General features: G+C 40.1%; 2 protein-coding genes across 3 annotated transcripts in view; both read left to right on the top strand.

The window, feature by feature from the left end:
• Positions 1-5,942, top strand: part of PPP3CC (protein phosphatase 3 catalytic subunit gamma) — a 36,048-nt gene extending 30,106 nt beyond the window's left edge. Inside the window, 1 exon segment of the mRNA XM_072399828.1 lies at positions 608-5,942. Coding sequence (XP_072255929.1) covers positions 608-765 — 158 coding nt within the window. The 3' untranslated portion in view covers positions 766-5,942.
• A 10,481-nt stretch (positions 5,943-16,423) lies between these two features.
• Positions 16,424-24,090, top strand: LOC140323075 (uncharacterized). Of its 2 annotated transcripts, none has more exons than XM_072399826.1 (7): positions 16,424-16,686; positions 17,906-18,013; positions 18,679-18,837; positions 19,516-19,576; positions 19,665-19,749; positions 20,485-21,034; positions 23,452-24,090. In XM_072399826.1, the coding sequence occupies exons 2-7, from the start codon at positions 17,906-17,908 to the stop codon at positions 23,539-23,541; spliced, it is 1,053 nt and encodes a 350-aa protein (XP_072255927.1). In that variant the 5' UTR covers positions 16,424-16,686; the 3' UTR covers positions 23,542-24,090. The 2 variants fall into 2 exon arrangements, with proteins under 2 accessions (XP_072255927.1, XP_072255928.1); XM_072399827.1 differs by lacking the exon at positions 16,424-16,686 and adding an exon at positions 16,758-16,846.
• Positions 24,091-26,272: the final 2,182 nt, after the last annotated feature.

The following is a 26,272-nucleotide window of genomic DNA, read 5'->3' as shown; positions in this document are numbered from 1 at the left end:
TATTGTTGTTCATTGTTTCTGTAGTTTCTGTAGTTAGTCAAACTGACACAAGGGGGAGCTGTGTCTTTTTCCTGAACTTACACTGCCATTGCCCTTATAAGGATTTCAGATGTTTGATTAGTACTGTGACCAATTTGTTTTAGGAGAATTTTAGTCAATTTCCAGGAACAAGCATGCATGCTTTTGTTAAGTCTGACAATAATAATTGCATGTTCCAGGTAAAGGACACAGAGTTTAAGGAAATAGAGTGAATGTGACAGTCCAGTCCAAATTAGCATTTGCAGAATCAAAAGTAGCAATGGCAGCTTCTGTATTTATCCTATTAAAAGTTTTTATTTAAAGAAAGACCGGATTGATGTAAAAGCAGCCATGGTTGACCTATTCTGGAAATACTTGTTCCAAGACTGTCATGGACTTTGTACAGGGCTGCGTAATATGTTGGCACTATAAAAATATTGTGTAATAAGAATAATAATATTATGTTTATTAAAATAGTGATTTCTGTGCTACTGCAACATATCGCACAGCATAAATGAGGATGCAACTGCTGTTTTCTCATGTTACTTACCCTTGTTTTTCCTGGAACACTATTTTGTTCTCCCCACAGCAGTCCGAGGCTTCTCTCCACAGCACAAGATCCGCAGCTTTGAAGAAGCACGAGGTCTGGATCGAATCAATGAGCGCATGCCCCCACGCCGCCCCTCTACCCCCCAGGACATCAATCTAAACTCCACGGATAAGAACAGTAACAAAACCCAGCAGTGACACCCTGAAGCTTTGCGCCATTTTCCCATTACATCCACCAATCATGTGTGCTCGAGGGCGGGACTCTCAATCCAAGCAAAAGACACAATTTCTGACTCCATACTGTTCTACACAAACTGACATACACAAGACCCTTCCTGAAATAAGCATATGAGCATGCAGCTGTACACATTTCACATACTCATTATTCACCCTTTCAGCTATACACATTTACCCCTATGGGTTATACATACAGCTGTACACACATGGCTGCATGACTTACTTGATGCAGTTCGCTGCCGCTGCACACAGATCTCATGAGTTATCCATATGGCTGTACACAATTGATGGTGATCCCTACACCCCTATAGGTTATCTATTCCCTTCTATACCCTCAATGCTGAATCACACAGCTGTATACATTGGCCCTTATGGGTTATCCATTTGGCTGTCCATGCCAGTTGCTGACTGTTACAGCTGCAAACCCACCCCTTTGGGTTATCCATATGGCTGTACACACTTGCCTCTATAGGTTAACCATATGGCTGTAGACAATCATTGTTGCACCATTCAGGTATACACAGATACCCCCCCCCCCCAATAGGTTATCTATATGGCTGTGCACACTCATTGCATTGCATATACAGTTGTACACACATGTCTTTATAGAGTATTTATACGGCTGCATACACTTATTGCTTATCCATTCAGCTGTACACACATACCCCTATGTAATAGCCACTTGGCTGTACATACCTATTGTTCTTACAGCTGTAAACACATACCTCTATGGGTTATCCAAATGACTGTATACACTCCTTACTGTTCCATACAGCTGTGCACACATACCCTGCCTGTCAACTCTTAATGTTGATCCCTCCTGCTGCACACAAATATACAAGGCTATATGTTGCTCTATACACAAAGGGGATCTATACTTCTGTATCTCTAGGACCTGTACTGTGCATATATACATGTACACAGACTTTATAAACATGGACCCACAGTCCTATATAAATGATTTGTAAATGGCATGCACAAACACACACAGAAAATATGGAGCCAAACTCTGCTCTACATACATAGAGGCTTCACTCTACACATATTTGTTTACCGTGAAGCCAAACTGCTGTACACCTGAATCCAACACTGCCATATACCCAGGAAATAGTTACACAAATAATTTGCAGATGAAACAAGATTCCTACTACTGTGCTTTCATACCTCTACAGGCCATCATTGCAGCTTTATTTATGAGATCTATACATGCCTAAAGTACCTATGAATATATAGTGCTGTACACCTGGGAATCATACTGACATTCATACAGAAATTCCTCTTGCTGTACACAAAAGTGGGATTACTTTAGCTCCACACCAGTTCACATATTGGTAAAGTTTTGTACACACACTAGATTTGCGTCACCTGAAATGATCATTTCTGATCATCTGGGGCAAAAATCTTGCCTGCTTAGGTGTCTCCAAATATCATGCAGTAGGTTGTTGGTGATCAGACATATTGAATTACTAAGAACCGGCACCTCTGTTAATTACACTCTCAACATCAGGGTTCCCCACGCTTGCACTGCCCTCTCTTCTCTCCACTGAACAGAACAGGCTACTTGTCTGAGATCCAGACAGCCTGAATTTGAAACTAAATTTGTTACTGAACTGAGTCCTCAGTGATTGTTTCAGGCAACAATATTTGATAGTATATACTTGGCTTTGTATTACTATGTACAGTGCTTCCTGCACATGTTGGGTCCATTTTTACAAATTCAAGTCCTACCCTTCATACCTGTACAGGATACATATTGCCTCGCACACATACCTATACACAGTCCCTCACACACCTTATACAGGATACATATTGCCCCACATACACACACCTATTTCCATAGTCCCTCAAACACCTATATGACATACATATTGCCCCACACACCTACAGGATCAGGTTTTGTAGTGGTCTACATGCGTACATTCTGCTTTGCATTCATACATTGAGTACCATATTAAAGGTTACAGTTCAGAATACTAGGTCATCTAATATGTGCAAAAGCTCCAAAAACACCATACTGCAGATAAATGTAGAAAACGGGGACAAGTCAATGCAGGGAACACAGATTTACACAGACAGAATGAAAGTTGTGAGCACACACAGACACACACACTGAAAAAGTCTGTCCCGCGGTTTGTATTCTCTTTGTAAATGTCATTTGCGTTCTATATATATATATTTATACATGTGTATTATAAAAACCCTGTTTTTTAATGTAGGGTTGTTTGGCAGCTATAGCTGCAATATTTACCATATTACAAGGGCCAGCTGTGGATCTGCCCCCCTTGTTACCTGCCACAGAGCCACCTGCACTGCACCCAGGAACAGACTTGCCCACATGGGCTATTGCTGCATGGATCAGGAAAAGTGACAGCAGGTTTTGGTGCTAACCAGGCTTGACCAACTGTAGTGAAGCCAGGCTCATGGTGTTTTTTATTGGGCATTTGTATATGGTAGCACATAGATGCTGTTCACACCAACAATTTCAATTTTCCTAGCATTAAAACAAAAATCATTAATTATGTGTATGTATAGTGCAGCCCTAGAAGAAACTGCACAGGGATATCATTATACTATGGATTTACATTTCTTTAGATGTTATACTAAATTTTTCTAAACTGCACTGAAGGAGAAGGATTCAGAATAAAGAAATGACACGTAAGCTTATTCTAGTTCAGTTTATGGCTGCCTTTCCTTTTTATAGAGTGGTGTCTGTTCTTTATCTCCTCCATCTAATTATGTCTTATGACTTCTTTTTAAATGAAAAATGGACAACCACTTTCTAGAAATAATCTTTGAAAGTTTGATCATGGAAATGTCACTTTTTTATAAATACTGTTATATGACCCTATGCAAGTTTAGCAGGCAGAGCAGCAAAAGTGCTGATAGATTAGGTCAAATAGGGAGGAGGATGCACATTCTGGTCAAATAGGGAAGGGGGTCCACATTCTGGCCCCAATCTTCAGGGTCTCCAGTTCTGTGTCATTTAGAAGTAGTAATTGGTTTGCAGCTATGCATTTAGCTAGCAGTAATAGGTGCAGAACCTAAAATAAGATTAGAGGCTATGTCCCCTTTAGATGATTTCAGTTCAATAGTTTTATATATTACTAAAAAAATACATAGACTGCTTTTGCTGACTTTGCACTAAAAGTACTGGTTCCTTGACTGTTTCATGTTGATCTTTTCACTTCTCCAGTGAAGTCAGAATTCCTGATCTGCATGTTTGTTCGAGGAATTAAAGCCATTGGATCAGCATGACAGCCAAGCAGCTAGCTTTTTCAGAATAGGGCTTGGCAATGGTGGGATGTTTCTATAAGCACAAACTTCTTTTAGATTATATTGGGAAAGCGCTGGTCTAAATTGCATCCTCATGCCACCTCACTGTCTGTGAAATCCAGAGCCTGGTTTTCCCGACGTCTGCAGATGTTAGTAGCCCAACACACTAGACATGGAATGTACGGTGACTGCAAATGGACAAGCTGCCCTCTGCCGTGTACTGCACATGTTATTTTACCAGACTGCCTGGGGTATGATCCCCTCCACTGCAGAGGGCGGCACTAGAGGAGCATTGCACTGAACTCTCTGTCATGGGTGACAATTCACTGATTGCACTGCCGTGGGTGGCTCTGCTGTAACTGGGCAGCTCTGCATGCACAGAATGTACTGCGGGTGGAGAGGTGGCAGTACACAGCTGGTCTCGCAAGCACTAATTGTTGTATCTAAGACTTTAATTTATTTTCATTTTTAAAGGGGTTGTAATAAACCTTGCACACTCCTGTTCACCCCTACACCTCCCTCTGTCAGGGCACATCCATGGTGTTTGGGGGGGTCATATTAGGGCTAACTACAGAGGAAACCTTTATACTACAAGGGCTTGTGGTGACACAAAGTTGTAAACTTTATATGGCATTTTTTTTTTTACTAGGCTACCCAATAAAGGAGAACTCCAAGCTAGGGTACTAATTTCAGCCTAACAGCAATTGGCCATGGGTGGTATGTGCGGCAGTAAAGAGACTTCTCAAATTTTGATTGAGCTTGTAAGCCTTGACTTGACAAGTTGAGTTTCAAATACCAAAAATTGTGGGCAAAGTGATGGAAACATGGCCACACAATGATCAAAATGTTACAATACTAGATCATGATTTTGCTTGGATCTGACTTTTGGACTAAGCCAGTCCCATTGCCATTGCTCTGACCAGTGAAAGTGGTATTTGGCATGGTGTAGCTCAGAAGTCGGGAACCTGCAGCATCCAGGTGGATGAAGTGCACACAATGTCATTTGCTTCAGGCCTGGATTTTTAAAAAAATTCAGACTGACATTATAAGTGTAAAAAACTATTGCAGAAAGCAATACCCCCAACCCCCCCCCCCAAAAAAAAAAACAAACAAAAAAAAAAACAACTTGGTGTCAGGCAGCCTATTGTCTGCTACATTTGTATACACAGATGTGAACTTGGTTCCAGGACAAATTAACAATTTGCTTAATAATGCATGTATTAAACCATTTTCATATGGGTATGAAGCTTTTTGTCACATATTCGACATGTCTTTGATGCATTATCGTCAGCAGAATTCTGAAGAATAATGGGGGCATGCAGCTAATTTTTGCTGTACTACCCAATATTTTTTTTTTTTTTGTAATTGAAAGAGAAGCTTGCCACATGAGCTTGTTAGTCTGTAATGGTGCTAACTGGAGTTCCTCTTTAATAACCAGGGGCCAGTACTGCCATGGCAATAAGGGACTCAGGAGCTGGGTTACCTTAGACAATTTCATTCTTAGAAAATCTCCTGCAGGGTCTTTAGAGTACCACACAAGAGTCACGTCATCTAGACACAAGGACATCATTTCTCATGGTTCCTCTACCAAGACACATAGCAGCACAGTGATTCCTACACCCACATTCAGGTTTTAGATGGCCCATCCCTGGGGGAGCTCGGTGATGTGCACAGTCCCCTGCTCCCTATCTTCATCAGTCTTCTCTCCATTAAGTTTATTATTTGCTGAGTTGTCTTGTATTAAAAAGGATAAAAAAAAGAAAAAAAAAGATGGAAATGTTTTTAAAGAAGTACATGCTGATTTTTTTCCACAAGCGATTGGGAGAAAAAAAATGTTCAGATTAAACGGCAAAATAGTTAAACAAGGCGTCTGTTGTCTTTAATGCCAGCATGGTGTGCGTTGGGTTGTTATGAGAGGTGGCCAGTGACATGGACTGGACTGCAGTCTGTGGTTGGAATCTCATTGCACGTGTGTGGCTGTGTGTAGTTCTATCTATGTTTGTGCGATTCTATATTTTTATTATTAATACATAACCTAAAGCACATTATAATATGGTATTATGGTAGCAGCATGGCACAGAAGAGGCTGATATGTCTTCTTTGAAGTGCTCGGGCCTGGTTTTGACCCTCCGGTGCTGCTGTTTTCTGCATGAAGTGTGTATGTTATGGCATAGGTTTCTTTCAAGTCCACTGGTTTCCTTCCACGATCAAAGAACACATTTTTTATTGGTTCCTACATAACTCAGTCCTACTGTGTAGGTTGTGGATATTGGGATAATGGCCGATGTGAAGGATTCATAGTGGTCTGTAAAGGATTATGGATAATGCACCAGTTTTAGAAAAATAAGCAGAATAGAGAAACCTAAAGCTGATCTCCAGGATAAGCAAATATCGTACACACAAACCCTGCCTATCCCCACCTTTGATTACATTTAGCATTGACCTGCAATTTTATTATCTTCAGGGGTCCAATTTTTAAAGAGAACAATTTCTGATTCACTTACACACCAGAATGTGTGCAACCATCACGTAAAATTTGGTAAGCCTTTAAGGCTGCATTCAGAAAGTCTGGTGTAGCCATTAACACAATCATTTGAATGGGCTACCAATGATGAATAACAGCAAAATATAAAATGTATCAGTTATAGTGTAACTGTATTTGTAAGACACAAATGATGCACCTGGCACCACAAGCATGTGTATAAAAGGAAAAAGAATACATATTCTTGTATATATTGCCTCCTCTACCGGGGCACCTGATTCAAAAACTGCACCTATCCAATGTTACTGATCATAGAAGGCAATGTTGTGTTCTATTATTAATCTGATTCTGATGCTGCTGAAGTATTATTCATTTTACATTAGTGAATGGATAAAATGTTTGTGAGTAGTTTGTTATGCACTTCCTACTAATAGTTTGGTTTATCAATGTGTCTTTGTACGTGTGTTCCTGCACATCATATTCTTAGTTATGACCTTTGCATATTTTTATGGTATCATATAAATAACTCTCCGAATGTCAGGAAAACACCAAAAAGGGAACAGCTGCGGATATGTTTATGAAAATATGAATAACATGGAAAGATACAAGAAGAGACAATTTACGTTCAGTTCCACGGAGTCCATGTTAGTTGACAGGATGGTTACATATGAAGTTTAGGCTGTGTTTCCAGTGCTTGCAATTAACTACAGAAAGCATTCCTGGTGCAAATACCAAGCACTATGTGACCTGTACCCAACGCCCCCCGTGGGGATGAGACTGACTGCTGACGTAAGAAGCCCTGTGGATAGTCTATAGCTGGTGTGAGAAGTTCTGCTATTGATGCAGGGGAGGATAACCAAGGAATAAGATTTCCTGATACACACCAACTGTGTCCTCTGTATACTGAAGTTATTAAAAAAAGAAGTATTTTGGCTATTGGATCTGTTACTGAAACCTGCTTTAATTTTTTTCATCTGATCTTCTATATTGGATCTTGTTGACATAATATTTATTGTGGAGCAAATCATTTTAAAAGAAAGTAACACCTATATGGATATGCTGTTTTGTTAAGAAGCTGATCATTGACAATCTCGTCTCCAGCTCCTCTGGCATGTCTCCACTGGTCATCTCTTGTAACATGCCTATATCCTATCTTCTGTTTCATGTTTCCCATCTTTGAAAATTTTCCATGGAGCTACATCTATATTATCATGTGCTGTCATTCAGTAATGTCAGGGGCTACACCTGGGGCACACCTGGGATACACCTAAATCCAGAAAGCTGACTATCTGCGAGTAAGGAAAGGAAATAAAAAGGAGCAGAAGAGGTTTTTGGGCCAATTTTGTATTGATAAATACTTATTGTATTTTCCTATGTTTAATGTATAATATACTAACATGGAGAATATATAAGATATAAGTTTCAGCTCCAAAAGTTTGTGGAGCTTACTTGAGACTAAGTACTGTACATGATACTTCCTAGTAGTATAAATTATCTTATAGTCCATATAACCATAAGAGATACCATACTGGACAGATTTTGTAGAGACTCAGATCCAACGCATTTGGCCCTACTGGGCTTCTTCAGGGGAAATTGAGAGTTATACAAAATTTGCCCAAAAACCTATCTTCCCTTTCTTTTTTCTTTTTCTTTATACTAATATTAAGGACTGGCAATCACATTTCTATTTTGATAATTGCAGTGCTGGATGATCCAGATGCAGTCCATCTCTGAATAAGAGCTCTATTTCTTTGTGCTACCATCCTTAAAATGCTTATGATAAAGGAGAAAACACAGAAATATGCTGCTCCTTCGCTGGTCACCAGTAGGCTCTGGGCAGGTGAGTGACCTACCTGCATTAGAAATGTAAGGTCCCCGACCAGTCCATGTTGAATGGCATGCAAGCCTGCAATTGCATACTGGCTGCAAGGATTTGCAAATTCCTCTGCATGTAAAAAGGTTTTAATATATTCATCATAGCTGTGTATTTATCTGTGATTTCGGATTTCATCATTAATAAATAAAATATTCTATACCTCATCTTGTAAGGGAGATTCGCCCCCGACATTCTTAATTTAAATCACAGAGAAAAATGCTTTTTAAACCAGCACAAAATGCAAATAAAAACATACAATGGTCCTTTTATGTCCACAATATTTGCGTGGGGCAAAGGTGAAAGGGTAATTCATGTCGCTGTCTTCAGATTTATGCCCACAATGATTCCAGCTGGCATGCTGGGTAAAGGCCAGAAATGAGTTGAGCCGAGGGCAGACATCCTAATATATATATATATGTGTGTGTGTGTATGTATGTGTATATATATATATATATATATATATATATATATATATATATTTCTAATATCTTTGATGAACACCTGCTGCAAGAAGACATCAGTTACAGAAAAAGCACCTACTTTCATATTTAGTAATATAGTGCCAAGTGCAGTAATGATATATGAAAACACACATCAGCCAATCAGATTTCAGCCAACTGTAGTCCATACAATAAAAGGTGACATTTGATTGGTTTTCATGCTAAATGATATTTACTAATGACTTCCTCACTCAGAACCTTGTCACATGCACAGCTCCAAGACTTTTCTAGAGCATCCGCGACTCTCTGGAATGGTCTTCCTCATTCTATTCGGCTTGCTACTACTTTCTGCTCCTTTAAAAGAGAACTCAAAACTCATCTTTTCAAACTTGCCTACCCGTCTTCTTTTGTCCCTCAGTACTTCCCACCAATCCATATCTCCCCTCCTATTGTATGCTGCTTCCCTCACCTCCTAGATTGTAAGCCTATTGGGGCAGGGTCTTCTCCTCCTGTGTCACTGTTTGTGTCTGTTATTTGCAATCCCTTTTTAATGTACAGCGCTGTGTAATATGTTATATGACATAATATGTCATTCTTGCAAAAGGACAGAATGCTGGTAGAATGCAATCTGCTGCAGTTTCTAGCAGTATGCTGCAACACTGCCCAGAAATGTAAACCTCAGACCCAGATTTGTATGTATGCTTACACTAGAGTTAGAGATTTATGAAAGCGAGACTACAAAATTTAGGAAAAGGAATGTGTAGTGCTTTGTACACATTTATGGTGACTCACCGAGCACCAACTCTCTCCTTGACCCTCTCCAGTCTGGTTTTCGAGCTGCCTATTCCACTGAAACAGCCCTTACTAAAGTGGCCAATGACCTCATCAGAGCTAAGTCTCAAGGCAACTTTTCCCTGCTCCTTCTTCTTGATCTTTCCTCCGCTTTTGACACCATTGATCACCCCCTTCTAATACAAATCATGCACTCCATTGGTATCAGTGACACTGCTCTCTCTTGGTTTGCTTCCTATCTGTCTGACCGCTCCTTTCAAGTTTCTTTCAATGGTAATTCCTCCTCGCCCACTCTCCTCCCTGTTGGTGTTCCCCAAGGTTCAGTCCGTGGACTGGTTCTCTTTTATCTGTACACCTCCTCTCTCCGTAGTCTCATATCCTTCTTTGGCTTACAGTACCATCTGTATGCTGATGACACAAATTTATCTGTCCAGCCCTGACCTGTCTCCCTCCGTCCTGGATAAGGTCAATTGATGCTGCCTGTCCGCCATCTCATCATGGATGTCTGACCGATTCCTGAAACTCAACCTGGATAAAACAAAACTCATCATCATCCCCCCCTCAAATTCCAAATCGCCCCCTGACATATATCTAACTGTTAACAACACTGTTATTCGGCCCTCCCCTCAGGCACGTTGTCTTGGTGTCACCTTTGACTCAGCCCTCTCATTTACCCCCCATATTCAGAACATTTCCAGGTCCTGTCACTTTCACCTAGGCAACATCTCCAAAATCCGCCCCTACCTGTCCCGAGACCAACAAACTCCTTGTACAAGCTCTTATCATCTCTTGTCTGGACTACTGTAAGATCCTTCTCGCTGGTATTCCACTAACCCGGCTCTCTCCTCTACAATATATTATGAATGCTGCAGCCAGACTCATCCATCCTTCCAACCCCTCCTCTTCCGTTACATCTCTTTGCAGAACTCTACACTGGCTTCCATTTCACCTTGGAATCAAATTCAAGCTCCTGTGTTTTGCCTTCAATCTGGCCTAAAGGACGGAGTTTGCTGACCCCTGTACTGATCACTTACTCATAACCTCATCACATGCACGGATACAAGACTTCTCTAGAGCTGCCCCAACTCTCTGGAATGGTCTTCCTCGTCCTATTACGCTTGCTTCTACTTCCTGCTTGTTTAAAAGTGCACTCATAACCCATTTTTTCAAACTTGCCTACCTGTCTTCTTCTATCTTTTGAAACCATCACTAATTCCATCACCACTACATATCTCCCATCCTATTGCGTGTAAATTCCCCCACCTACTAGATTGTAAGCTCTTTGGGGCACGGTTCTCTCCTCCTGTATCACTGTCTGTATTTGTCTGTCATTTGCAACCTCTATTTAATGTACAGCACTGCAAAATATGTTGGAGCTATATAAATCCTGTTTATTAATAATAATAATAATAATTAATAATAATCAAAAGTATGCAAAATGTAAAACATTTTAAGGCAACTAAATGTAAAGCCAGCAGATGGCACTATAGTTCACAATGGTAATTTCATAAGGTATTATAGCAGGACTCTGTGGTGCTGTGCCAACTAACCCACAGTGCTCTGGGTATCCCATATCTTGCATGAAATATGTATTTATTTATAAAACAAATCTAGTATCTATAGAAAAAATAATAAAAAGAGAGCAGTAAGACAACATCATCCATTTGTTTTTGCCTGCTGTCCAATGAAAGGCAGGGGTTGGGGAGGTGACCAAGCTGTATTGCCTAAAAATAAAACAAAAGTCAGGTCAAAGGTGTGTGTGCTGCCTGCAAGAATTGAGTCTTCATGTAATTAAATTTATTTTTCTTCACCATGGCATATAATACAAAGAGCCTCAACGTTATCCCATGTATATTTATGACGTGTCAATGTCTTATTGTTGTTTTATAGGTTGTAGGTGCAGGCACTCGGCGTGAATACATTTCCCATATTATTAGGTGAACGCCCTTTGTTTAAAGACCTTGAAAAGTGAAGTGTCTTCAATGACTTCTAATTGTCAGTGTGAACTTTATTGAAGGTCTTTAAAAGTCAGAGAAGATTGTCAGCTCTCCATGCCCTGTGTACATAGTGATAGCAGAGGTCAGCACAAGATAACACAAGAATTCTGAATTGGCTAAAAAGGAAATAATAATAATATAGTATAACGCTGAATCTTTATTTACAAATCCATCTAAAATGAAAAATTTGAACTGGAGATAGTATTGGGAGGTAAGGGGGAGTAAAGAGAGTAATCTGCAGGTTGGGAGACCCCTCAGTGTATTGTATGGGGTATTCCTGATCAATAAGGGAAGTCAATTTCTCTCCCATGATCCCATTTTCCTATCCCAAATGAAACCACTTCTCAAATAGGTATTATTTATATATTATGCACTAAATATTTTTATATAATTTTACAGAAAGCAATTAACTACACTGTATTCCCTCTCTTGGATGATTTTATATCTTGCTGAAATTGCACATATGCAAGGCTTTCTTTATTCATATCTCATCCCATCACAAGTATTAGATTTATTGCAGCTTGCGGGTCTGTATGTGTGGTGGTTCTGTTTGTGGAGATGGACTGAATCTATAGAAAAGCAACCTAGGGCAAGAAGGACTCTACTTATCCATATGGCATGGAGTCTGTTTTATGGTCCACAAAGGGAGCTTCAGACAACACTTTAAGCTTTGTACACACATCAGATAAAACAGGTTATGCTCATTATTGGCAAAATCTGACATGTTTACAGCAATCCCCTGATGTGGTTGGATGGATATATGACTGATCTGGAACAACTGTTGTGCATTGCTATGGAGGAGTACACAGCAGAGTGCTGGTCACTTGTCCTCCCCTCGCCACAGATCAGAATGATGCTGTGTGTACAGTGCTAGTTTTGTTCAGCCGATGACAGTATTCCTCTCGCTACCGCTCCCATTCACTATATATGTATTGTTATGGGTAGATGCTATATGTAACTTCAGGGGCAGTTTAATGATGTGAAGAAGTGGCGACTACACTGCAACCTCTCAGCCAGTCTTAACAAACACTTAATGCAATAAATAAATATATTACAAAAGGCACCCTGTAATCATTTTTTTGTAACAAGTTCTATGCAATAGGTGCTGCCGACCTTCAGTAAAAGATGTTTAATGAAGTGCTGGAGCTCATTAACTTAACAAGCACACTAATTACTGTGATCGCTAAAACACAAAGGACTCTGATATAAAAATTAATAAAAACCAACCCTAAACCATTATTGTAAGTACAAAAGCAAAGATAACTACTCGCTCAAAAGATCAATTTCAACTGCAATGTACCCAGGAGGGGGAGGAGGAGGTATTGACATATATTATTATCTTGTATTTATCAAGCTCCAACATATTACGTAGAGCTGTAAAAAATCTATAGCCATGTCACTAACTGTCCCTCACAATCTAATGTCCATACAGTCATATGTAATTAACACTGTCCAGGGGCAATTTTAGGGCAAACCAATCAACCTACCTGCATGTTTTTGGGATGTGGGGGAAACTGGTGTGCCTAGAGCAGGGATGGGCAATCTCCGGCCTTTAGGCCAGATACAGCCTAGCCGGTAGGTCGTTCCAGCCTAAAGCCTCCTGGCCGATCCGGCCTAATGCCGGTGGATCGGCCAGGGGGCGTTAGGAACTACCGGAGCCACTGGAGCTTCGAAACCGCCCCCTTGCAGTTGCTCCCCTATTTACCTTGGCCGGCGTTAATACTTCCACCACCGCGGTAAATAGGGAAGGCTCCCTGAAGGTAATGCAATGAGGAGGAGAGGGATTTCACAGCGATTTCATTACAGCGGGTCCGGCCTAGTGTGCTCCCGCCTACCCCATAATTGGCCTAGTGGCCATAAAACTTTGCCAACCCCTGGCCTAGAGGAATGCCACACAAATACAGGGAGAGCCTGCAAACTCCATGTAGATAAATTCATGAGATTTAGTAAGTGGTTGCAATTCTCTTTCCACATGTTGCAAAGGATTATGCGTCATCTGTCCTACAAAACACTTTTATACTTATTGTAACTGCCAGTGATGAATGTATTCCCATTCGAGTTTTGTATAGTATATTAAATAATTATATAATAAACAATTTTGTTGCTTTGGGCTTCAAGAACAGTAATCTGCTGCAGTCAGCCATGGTATTGTTTTCCAGTGTATTTCTGTCATTACACACAGTCTGATACCCATCTTACTAAAGGCTTGCAATTGATTCGCGTCATCAGCTTTATGTTTTTATGGCAGAAAGAAGATGTGAAAGGCTGACGTTTATCAGCACCCTCATATATTTCATTTGAAGTAGTTCAAGCAAACCTGTACTTTGCTCTAGCAAGACAAAGCAAAGGGTTTTATTCCCCCACTTCCTCCAGCAGCTTATACTCACTTTCACTTTGTTTCTCTGGTGCTTTATTTAACTTCCAAGAGTAAAGAAAGTACCTGAAACTACCAGGGATGGAGGAGTCTGTGCTGCTGGTCATTGAGGGTCTAGAAGTGGACGTATACAGAGAGATAATGCGCGCTGCCATTGCTGATTATCTGGATGTACAGCTGATCCTTGGGGCCTCTGAGACCTGGCTAGACTAAGGCTTATCCTTAGGGGAATTTGCTAGGGTAACGTTCACTCTGAGATATGAGATATGATTTTTATTTGGATCTAATGTAAATACCAATCGTGCTTAAACCTTTCTATTTCGGCAAGAACTGTGTTCCCTGTGCTGCCCTCACCCTCTCTCCTTTGTGTATTATTATTTTTAAAAAAACTTGAAAAAGACAATTCTGCAAGAGTGAGTGAATTTCTGTAAGTCACCACTCCAGGAAGGATCCAGGTTCAAACAGACCACCCCTATGAGGGGAATATTACAGGTGTAATGGCAAAACAAAGGGTCCCATTATGGGCACTATTCACTACACCAGGCTGTCTGTTGGACTCCATGTACTCTGTCTACCATGTGAAATAAAAGTATCATTTATTAATATATAAAAAGGTTTTGATACAGTAAGCTAAAGCTGCAATACTTAGCTTCTCTCCATTGCTGTCCCATAAAGACATTCTGCGCTGGTCCTGGTCGAGGTGGAATGATAGTCAATGCCATTTACATACTGAGGGGGTTTGGTTGGAATGGCAGCCATGTACTTTACCAATTAGGGGGTAATTTACCAATGGGGGTTTGGATGGAATGACAGCCAATGTAATTTACCTATTGGGGGGTTTTGGTGGAATGACAGCCAATTCTGTGCCTACTTGCTGTTGTGTCACCTTCTCAGCCTGCGTTCATATTAAAATACTGCAGAGAAGAGCAGTGATGTTACCATTTGTAGTATAGATGTCCACCATCATTGAAAGAAGAAGAAAACACAATTTCTCATGAGCAGGTAGAAGAATCCTTGATCAATGTATTTCTTAGCACAAATGTACATACAATCCCAAAGCTAACAAGCGGAACTGGGCATTGAAAATATTGCTGTGTATTTTCAGCTGTATTCACCTGCTGGAACTGCCTGTCTATGGTCCATTTCTTTTGTATGAGGAGTGTGAACTGATATTGTTGCAGGTACTTCTGTATTGTGTCTCTTCTTTTTTTCTCCTTGCATTTATTTTCTCCCAGGCAATGGATGGTTCTCCTCTGCCCGGAGTCCAGTCATCCTCATCCTATTTCTCTTGAGTCACCAGTCCCCTCTCTCCTCCCTGTCACATTCTCTTCTTCTCCCACTCTCTATGTTATTCTCCCTCCTCCATCTCTGCAGCTGGATACTCCGAACTCAGATCTGATCTGCGCGCCTGGTTTGGGTAAGTGACTCTAAAAATACTGCAGGCAGATAGTCAGAATGACAGTGACAACCACGCAATCAGCATTTCCAGATGTATTTTTTGGAAGCCCAGCTGTAAAAAGTTAACTTTTCTGCACTTTTCTCACAATAAAATTCTCAAAATAAAATTTTAATTGGGCTTGGGCTACAGTTTCCTTTTTTTTTAGATCTGGATGGAGTAGGGAAGGATTAAAACCTTTTTATCCTTTGCTCTTCCTCTGTTTGGAGACAAAAGAGGAAGTACAAAGAAATGTATCTGAAGTCAGGTGAATTCAACTTTGTCACTAGCATATTGACCCCATAGGAAGACTGCTCCTTAGCTCCTCTTTTAGTGACAACTGTTTAATTTAAGATTTTGCATCACTTTCTGTATCAACGAGAGTGGTAACCAGGAAAAATAGTGAGGGTGAATCTCCCTGATGGGGATGCAGACAGAGCTCTGTACAGCTGGGGACAATTGGTCGCAGGTTAATCTATAACATTGGTACAGGTGCACCATGGCATATCAACAAATAACCAAAAACTACGGAGGGCTGTTGTAGTCCTGTAGAAGGCTACTTACCTGTGCTCTGCTTTATACTTATGCCAGGATTGCTAATAAAACTCACCTGTGATAGTTTCTAGCAACAAGTTGGAGCACCTGTGACAATACTGAACTCTTTCAAATATGGAAACATTTCAGATTAAGATACAATACAACTAACTAATGGAAATGTGGCCGGCTGTGTGCCCCATGTCCAGATCTACACTGTATATGTATTAAATAAACTCTGTATTGTTTGGTGACGTTTCCTTCTCCTCCTCTCGCCCTTGCCCCATCATTCTTTCCTACCATGTATTCAGTAATGAGTCACCAGCCCCTTCTACTCCCTGCCACATTCTCTCCATCTCCCTCCCTGCAGATATCCCCATCCTTCCTCTTCTCCCGCCTGTCATCCTAGCCATCCCTGTCCCTCTGCTGCTATTAAATATTATCTAGCCTATGGGGCAGAGTTCATAGGGTGGATATGTGTTAGGGCAGGAGGAGGGTGTGTACCATGGAAAATATACAGCCGGGTGTGTATGTGTGTGTGGTGCTGCACTGTAGTGCAGGGTGTGGGCTTTGCACAACACTAGAAAAAAAGTTTTTTTTTTCTTTCTTTTACTGCAGACAGTGACAACAGATGTCATTGTCGGATCTGGTGTGACGTGCACTGTGTTGTGTAACTTAAGTGAGTATTGGTTTGTTGTAGGGTGCCAGGCTGCCAGGTATCCAGGGTAGTGTGAGAGGGGTATAGCAGTGTGTGTGCAGGTGGTGATGAGAAGAATGGTTCTGTGTGTGCATAAGAAGAATAGTAAGAAGCTGAGGTGACTCACCAGAAGACAGCACAGGTGTGTTCTGCATTCTCTGCTCTGCAGGTGTTCTGTCTGTTCCTGTAGATAACTCTACAGGTTGATGTGTGGTCTCTGTTCCTGTAGATGGTGTTGCAGGTTGATGTGTTCTCACCGCTCCTGTAGATGGTGTTGCAGGTTGATGTGTTCTCTCCGCTCCTGTAGATGGCGTGTAGATGGCGTTGCAGGTTGATGTGTGCTCTCCGCTCCTGTAGATGGCGTTGCAGGTTGATGTGTGCTCTCCGCTCCTGTAGATGGCGTTGCAGGTTGATGTGTGCTCTCCGCTCCTGTAGATGGCGTTGCCGGTTGATGTGTGTTCCTCTAGATCAGCATTTTCACCTTTGCTATATTTAGGCAATAAGAATATTGTTTGTATTGGCTGTCAGTGGAAATGCCCCTGTACATTAGTAGTAGAATGCCACTTTTACAGACAATGATCCTTGGTTTAATGCAGAAAGCTCTGCCAAGTGGTGTTGGTCTTGGAAGTATTCAGGCATCATAATATGGGAGATTAATCAGCCACAGCTCATGGAACATCTGGCAATTTTCAGAGGAACCCTGTTTGTGAATGGCACCTCTAGATGGGTTTGCAGGTTCCTCTAGATAGCTCTAAAGGTTGATGTGTGCTATCTGATCTTGTAGATCAGCCTTTCACAACCTTTTTACTATGGGCAACCCTTGAAATAACTTTCAGGTCTTCAGGGAACCCCTGCAATAATTACTATATCTAGATTTCGTAGTACATTAGTGTGGTAGTAAATGGGAGGAATGCCTCTTACATTGTTGGCCATTGCAAAGAATGTCACCCTTACAGATAGCTAAAAATGTCATTGGTGTCATTGGTAACTGACCCAAGAGACACAAATTGCTCATTGCTCAAGGAACTTCCAGCAACCTCTGGAAAACCCCAGCCTTCTACATATCCCTGGTTGGGAGACACTGGTCTAGATGGTTCAACAGGTTGAAGTTTGGTTACTATGGATGACTCTGCAGGTTGATGTGTACTAACTGTTCTCCTAGATGGTGCTGTAGGTTGATGTGTGCACTCTGTTTCTTTAGATGGCGCTGCAGTGGGCAGAGGCGGATCTTCCGCTATCACTGGATGACTTCATCCCTCGGCACCTGCAGAAGAAGGATAGGTCCAACCACAATTATACAGAAGACCAGGTAAGGTGGCACCTTAATTTATTGGAAAGTTTTATTACCTGTATGCATTATTACTAAAGTTTATGTCCAGCCCATTTTTTTTTTATATAGGGCAGGTAAGGGTTCTGCAAGGGAGAATTTCCTTAAGTTCCTGTCCTAAAGGATGCAAAAGGAAATCCCTGAAAGTGAACACAATTTTCATTCCAGGATGTTGTCAGTATAAATTGGTGTTGCCATTGGAGGATTTTTCCTCATCTGTTCGTGTGATGACAACTTCAATTTCGGGTGTACTCTAAGTTTCTTACTTAGTGGCATTGGTCACCGGGACAAATAAAGGGGAAGAACTGTCCCTGCGGGGACATAGAGGTAGGCAATTAGGTATCAACTCAAGTTTTGGATTTTCTCTCACTTTTTGCCACCAGTATGGAATGCTGGTGGAAAATTAGATATTCAGTGTAATCATTATTTCCTGGAAGTTCATGTTTTCTGTAATACGTTAAGTAGATCAGCCTTGTACTATATAATTGGATGTTTCAGATTTAGCCATACGTATTTATTGCCTCTTCTGGAATGTTCAAGATTACTGACACTTTAGAAACCTTGCAGGTACAGACTTTAAGCAGCACCTTTGGACTCTCTTGCATATACAGGACTTCTATTGTTTATTACTTCTTGATATATAACAGGTAATCTCTGATGATGACAACGCTGTATACAAGGCCAGGCTGGTGTTCACCTCTGAAGACTCAAGGGACAGCCCCAGTCCCCGTACACAAAGACGTTGGATCCGGTATGAAGGCATTGGCCCTACTGATGAAGATGGTATGCCCTTCGCTTCCAGATCCGTGAGTGTATGAAGGGCAAATAAACCCTTTTCTTGTTCAGAATTTTTTTTTGGTTTAGGGTTTAGGCACTTTATCACAAGTATGTTGTTAGGATGGAAATATCTCCTGCTGGACACAGGTTCTGCTTCAGATGTCTATATATGTCCTAGATAAATACCAGACAAGAAATGTCTAAACAATATACAGCCCATTAAATGTATCACCTAAACACCTCAATGGCCATTTGCTTTTTCTGCTACAAGTCAAGGTTCCATGTCCTGGTTAGGTGGCACCTTCTTAGAAGAATCACATTTATCTTCTATAACACTGATTTACCTGCAGTCCACACTTCCACCAGTTATTTTATTTGTGGATGAAAATTATCTGTCCATGTATAGCTAATATTTCAGGTGCAGTCCGGGGTGCTAAATGACCCCATTTGGCATTTTCTGCCTTGCATACTCCATTAGAGAGTTCTTCCATGCTCTGTCCCTGCCTGACTTGAAATTTTTTGAATCTCATCAGGATTTTGGTTCTCAGACCACTTGTGTTACATTCTCAGTATTGTGAAAATAATGTATTAGGCGATTTACCTCTCCAACTTACCTCCTTTATTGTAACCACAAAAGACACCCATATTAAATATAGTTGGGTGCTAACATGGCCAATAACCTAAGCTGATTCAATATGTTCTTTCAGAGTGTGGACAGACCTCGAGATTGGTACAGGAACATGTTCAGAGTTCTCCATCCACTGTCAGGTAAGTGGCCCCTGACACCAAATTAGAAAGAACTCAAAATAAAGTTTGGTGTTTCCATTATGATCAGTATGAAACTATATATTTTCAGATCCAGAGGACAGTGACAGTGACAGTAAAGGATCCATACAAATCAAACAAAGGTCACAGACCCATAATGTAAAAACAGTTTCTGGGTAAATATTGAATTGGATCTGCCACTCCTGGATGATTTGTTGATTTACATTTCTATATTCTTAGGTTTCATATCTAAAATTCAGAAAATATTGGATAATCTTTTCTGTGTAATTGATGGTACTGTCCATCTTCTTCCTACACTGCTCATAGCTTTACAGCTAACATTTGTGGACATCTGACCATCACATCTATGAACTTTTTGGACATCCTATTCTAAAAACATGAACGTTATTAGGGAGATTTTTGAATATGACTGTGAGAATTAATTTAGCAATAGAACATCTGTGTGGTCAGATACCACAAGTGTTGATGAGCACATTTGGCTTGCAATTAGTATTCCAATTCATCACAAAAGTATTTCAAAGGGTTGAGGTCCGGGATTTGTGCAGGCGACATTGGTTTCTCTATCAAACTTGCCAAATGTCATCTTTATGGGTCTTTTATGCTGGAACAAAAAAGTTCTTACCTGAACTCTTGTCCAATGTTTACTGGGAGCACCTGAACGCAATAATTTGGAGGGCAGTCCACATACATTTGGTAGGTCAGGAGTCCACAAACCTTTAGCCATAATTTTGTAAGATATTCACTTTAGAACTGTTTGGCATGTGACTGGTATACATTTTTTTTTAGATTTAAAATGTTCTCCAGATACTAAACACATCAAAGATTCACTGTCTGATTGCACTAGATCACTGGTCACTAAATGTACATATATAATTGTTTTTAATTATTAGATATCGAAACAAAGAACAGCACAACAAGCCAGATCTGGATGAGCAGTCCAGGAAAAATAAAGAAACCAGCCACCTGCATATAGCACTGAAATCTACTGTCAATGAGACACCAACCAGGTTAATCAGCACCTCCAAAGTTCAGACATCTGTAGGTCCTTCATCCCTCTCATTGAACTCCACAGGACCTTCCCATTTCTTGTCATCAGAAGAGCAGCGATCTCCACCCAGCAGGTCTGAAGAGCCACAGTTTACACGTCGCTCCATGAATACATACACCTCAACAATCTCTACCTCCACACAAACCAATCACAACCTCAAACGTCTACAAACTCCAGAACCTACCTTGCCTAATTCAGTTCCTCTAAGACCATACCACACTTTGCAAATGTCTGATATCCCTCGTACTCCATCACTCTATACCAGCAAAGAGATGTCTTCTCCAAAAAGTCCCAATGAGAGGGATAAGTACTCTTCTTTCAGAACCAACTCTTCAATAAGTACCTTAAGTCCCACTTCCAGAGAACGAAGGAAATCTGCCACTAAAGTGTTGGTAAGTGATGACGGAGTGAATGTGTGAAATATCTGATATGGTGATCTGTGTTACCAATACTCTGGAGATATATTTTTGTCTTTAAGCCAATATAATTAAAATTCCTGTGCTGTTTTTTTAAATCCCTCACAGTTCTTGTCCCACTTACCTTTCTGACCTCATAAAAAAATACTCCCTAGCTGCTCTCTACATTCCTCTAATGACTTCCTTACTCATGACCTCCTCACACGCACAGCTCCAAAACTTTTTTAGAGCTAGGCTGACTGCTTGGAATGGTCTTCCTCGTCCTATTAGGTTCTTACATTCTGCACATTTAAAAGAGCTCTTAAAGCCCATCTTTTCAAACTTGCCTACCTGTCTTCTTCTGTCTCTTAAACCCTCAATACTTACCCACCATTCAATATCCCCTCTTATTGTGTGCTACTTCCCCCACCTCCTATATTGTAAGCAATTCGGGTCCTCTCCTCCTCCCATATCACTGTCTGTATCTGTCATTCGCAACCCTTATTTAATGTACAGCTCTGCCCCAATATGTTGGCGCTATATGTTAATTACTGTTAATTAATATTATTATTAATATTATTATTATTATTAATATTAATAACAATAATAATAATAATATTATATGTTCACAACATCTAATAACCCATTCATTGATGCACTTTGGTTCCAATAATTTAAAAATTTTGTTAAAATGTCTCTAATCATACTATGAATAGAATGGGGAGGTAATAAAACTCCTGTCAGGTTTTTATTGCTGTCTGTGTCTCTGCTTGGGAAATTGACCCTCCCAATCCTGGTGTTCTTTGCCATTGAAAAAGAAAATGTGTGGAATGCAAATTTCAAAATTGTCATTGGAACTTGAATCAAGTCAATTCTTCCAATGGGGATCTTTTTTCTGGTGGCAACTGTCCAAGAGGTGATTTTCGCTTACTTCTAGGAGACTGGACTGCCTGTTTCTTCTCCTGTACAGGAAAGGGAATATCAGACAGTAAAACATATGACAGCGGCATTACTAACCCCTACCATCCAAAAAAAGTTTGCGCTTGAAATATATTCGGTATGCGTATATATTTTGCCTACATTGGTCACATTAACCAGTTAGTTTTAAATTCCCTTCCGCAGTGCAGTACAGGTTTAAAGCTGAGTTATTTTGCACTTATCCAATTGCTTCAGTTGTACCCATGTAAATAGGCTTTTGTAAGCTTTATTTCTACCTTTACACAGCAGATGTGAAATCTTAAGCTACGTACACACTTCCAATGGTTCTCACCCAATAATCGGCTCAGGGCTGATAGTGGCCGTCCTGGCAGATCCACAAACGATGAACGACCCTAATGCAAGGGAAGGGGGAGAGTGCGCAGCAGGGTGCCGCTCCGCCGCTCTCCCCCTCCCCTCTGCATAGAGCAGAACAGTGCTGTATGTACAGCACTCATTCATGCATCATGCAGTGCTTAGTCATTGGAAAGGATCGTGAAAGATTCTTTCCAACGACTATAATTGCAAGTGTGTATGCAGCTAAAGAATGTAAATCAGATTTTGCTAGTAAAGTCAGATAAAAATCAGATAAACAACATCATCCTTTCTTTTCGTCATTGGCTGGAACTAGTATGTACTACCTTTTATCATTACATATGCCATCAATATTTGTATCTTTTTAATAAGTTCAAAAAAGCTAAATTTATTGAATGTGTCAGAAATTTATAGCTGCCCTATGTCCTGTTGATTTTTCAAGTTTTATCTCAAGGACTGGAGTCTACACCAGTTCTTATATTGGACTACAAAATACTTGGTACCTGGTGATAGACATTAGGAGAGTTTATGTAGTTTAGAAAATGACAACTGCGAAGGGTTGTGAGGCCACAACAGCAATTTTTTGCTGAGAGACTTTCTGGCAGATCAACTGTTGGGTTTTTTTTTGCACCTGCATGATCTGTAAAGAGATAAAAAAAAGGGAAGTTCTGTAGGAGGTGTACAAGTTGACTGATACTGTGGAGAAGTAGTACTACAACACTCCAAAACTAACTACTGTATGTAAAGTCCTTACACTCCAGCAGTAATACCTATAAAAATGGCACGAGCACAGTTTAATTCAATGACTCCTTCCCTGAAGAATTATCCTCCCAGTGTCTGTCAGCATCCAGCTGGTGCCATAGTCTTTTCAGTGTCTTCCTTCCTGCGTATTTTGTATTTTCATGTATACAGTGACAGTTGCAGACATATAAATGGTCACATCATTCCCAATTTCCAGAGTTACAAATGCACAAAACTGGGCACCTAGCGGGAACTGTGAACATAGAAGAGAGCCTAAAGTAGCAAAGCCACAGTGCTAACAACTAAACCACTGTGCTCTCTGTTTCTGTACATATATCATACAGATATTTGTAATTGCAATCTTTCTTCTCATTACCTAACAGGACCAGCTGGAATCAGAGCTGCGTGAGTTCACCAAGGAGCTGGACAGAGATTTAGAGGCTCGGAAACGCACAGATAGTCTGGAGCAGTGAGAGGTGAGAATACAATGACATCTTCCTGTGTTGTAGATGGAATTTTGGTGCCGAAAAACCAAAACCCCCAGCAGGAAAAAATGGGGATGGATTAATTTGACAACAAGTCATGCAAAGCTTATGTCAATTCAGAAATGTGTATCACTGCAAAGTAGCATTGGTAACCATTTTAGGGGACAACAAACCAATTGTATGGTATTACTGCTTGTTTTCTGGAGGTATGAGAATCCATAATAAACAAGTTGGGTATATGGAGTGTCTTGATACGAGAAAGGGTTATATATATTTTTTTACTGTATATAAATGGCAACCATCCATGAAAAGTCAAATTTGTGACTGATTTAAAGAACAGATATTCCAACTACTGCAAAATAATCCTTCCAGCACCCCCAGGTTAAATTTGTGCCAGCACCCCCCACCCCTTAGCTGCTTACCTAACCTAGTCCTAGAAAAAAAATCTCTTTGGCAATGGCCATACTTGAATTTACTGGGGTATTTATTAAAAAATGCTCACTTACTATGGTGAATATTTACCCATGGTACTAAATGGTGCTGTGCAAAAAAAAAAAAACACATAATCTGGGCACTGATAGCAAAAATAAACACATCCTTGGGATACTGAAAATCACCTTTCCACGTGGCTATAGAAATTCTAATGACTTATACAATGACAACTAATAAAAGCCTTGATAAAGGAACTCTCTTATCAAAGGCAGCTCTGAACAGGTACAATATATGTACATTGCTGCGTTACCAACCATTCAGAAATCTTTACTGCTATTTTTAACTTTTAACAGTAAGAAATGTTCTGGTTAGCACATTTATTTATATATAAGATCTTTTGTGCCTAATGTGATTATTTATTTATTTTGTTTTTATTTATATATAAGATCTTTTGTGCCTAATGTGATTATTTTTATTTATATATAAGATCTTTTGTGCCTAATGTGATTATTTATTTATTTTGTTTTTATTTATATATAAGATCTTTTGTGCCTAATGTGATTATTTATTTATTTTGGTTTTGTGAAGAGAGCTGTGCTGCTCCTGTGATGTAGTTACTGGAATGGAAACATATCAGAATAGATGATGTGATGTGTTTTCATGTGAATCACTGCACTTTTGTACAGTCTTTATTGTTCTTGGGTGAAAAGCAAATTGTTGGCCTGCTTCCCCCACTGGAGCAGGTTTTGGAAATATTTACTCGTAGACATTGCCAAATATGCAGCTTTTCTCTGTTGTAATGTTATGTAAGGATTGTAGGGAATTTTGGAGGAGCATAAAAATTGCTCAATTAACTGTCAGTTCATAGTTACAAAAAGTTAAAGAGAATCTTTTGCTTTTGTTGAAAAAAAGTCTACAACCAGGATGCTTAAACCGTGGACCCTTCCAATCTATTATGGAACTCTTCTATCTTTTGCTGCAAAAAGTCCTGCATTTAACACTTCTGGAATTAGCAGTTGCTTGGTCACACACTGCACCCCTGGGTTTCATACTCTGGCTCCTATATCATCTTTTCCTGTAGTAATGTAAAGCCAGTGAATGGAACCAAAGGGCACATCAAGGAACACAGGCACCAACAGCCCTAAAAATTATTCATTTGAAGGCTCTGCTTTTTTTTCAAAAAGCAACAAAATCACTTCAATGCTGAACATAGACTGATGCCTATTGCTCTTTGAAAGTCAGACATATGTACTATGTCTTGTAATTCTTTAGTCATCTTCTAGCTCCAAGTGGCCCACTCTCCCTCTTTATTGCATCCTCAGCCAATTTTCTATGGAAATTAGAATAACTGGAGACTCATATGTGACAACTTCTTATGAGTTTGTTTTATGTCTTAGAGAGGGGGCAAAACAGTTTAGAATGTTGGATTGTTTGGTCACAAGGTCCCTTCTCTAAGTGTTTGTTCCTCACTTTGCACACAGCATTGAATCTTACAAAAAGCCCACAAGCCACCTGGCATTCTCTTAGTACTCCTAAAAAAGAAAATGAAGCTACATATACACATCAGATTTGTGTTGCTGGAAGCAATCATTTGTACGCACAGTGTTGAAGAGGCACCTTGCTTCATCCTCTGCCATAGAAACCATAGTCATCCCTAGTTGGTCATTTAATGATATCAGGGGGCCACTGTACATACAAACACTAGGTTTTTACCAGATTACCAAGACTACATAGACCTTGTCCCTGGAAAAAAGAATGAGTGCTCAAGAGTCTACTCCAACTCACTGAAACAGCTGACACCTGTGAGCAGTTCTACTTATCCCCTACCTGGCCACCTTTTCCAAAAATAAAAATTATATTCGTGTTTTGCAAGCTTAATCCAAAAATATGTCATAAATATGGACATTTCCTGTAACTGGGAGCCATGTTTCACTATTACATGGCACATGCAGTTTGCTAATGTGTGTCTAAGTTTCAAAGAACTTCTTTCAAAAAAGTTCTTCACGGTCTAGGTAAACAATCTGTTTAGGTAAACAATTCTAAAAAAAGACAGAAGGACATCTTTTACCATAAAGTTGGTGAACTGCACACCTCCTCCATGGCTATTACATAGACCATGCAAAAATGATCAGTTAAGCCCACAAATGTTTTTTCAACACCACTTTTTCTTTGTTCAGGCTTTTTAAAATAGCAAATGCAAGTATTCAGGTCAAAGGCTCTGTGCAGTATGATAATTTTGGTATTTAGATAGAAACTTTACTACACATCAGGCCTTACAGAGGGACAG

This window comes from Pyxicephalus adspersus, chromosome 2 (assembly GCF_032062135.1).
Source record: "Pyxicephalus adspersus chromosome 2, UCB_Pads_2.0, whole genome shotgun sequence".
Classification (NCBI taxonomy): domain Eukaryota; kingdom Metazoa; phylum Chordata; class Amphibia; order Anura; family Pyxicephalidae; genus Pyxicephalus; species Pyxicephalus adspersus.
Note: the sequence above shows the minus strand (reverse complement) of the source record. Positions and strands in the feature narration are given on the sequence as shown.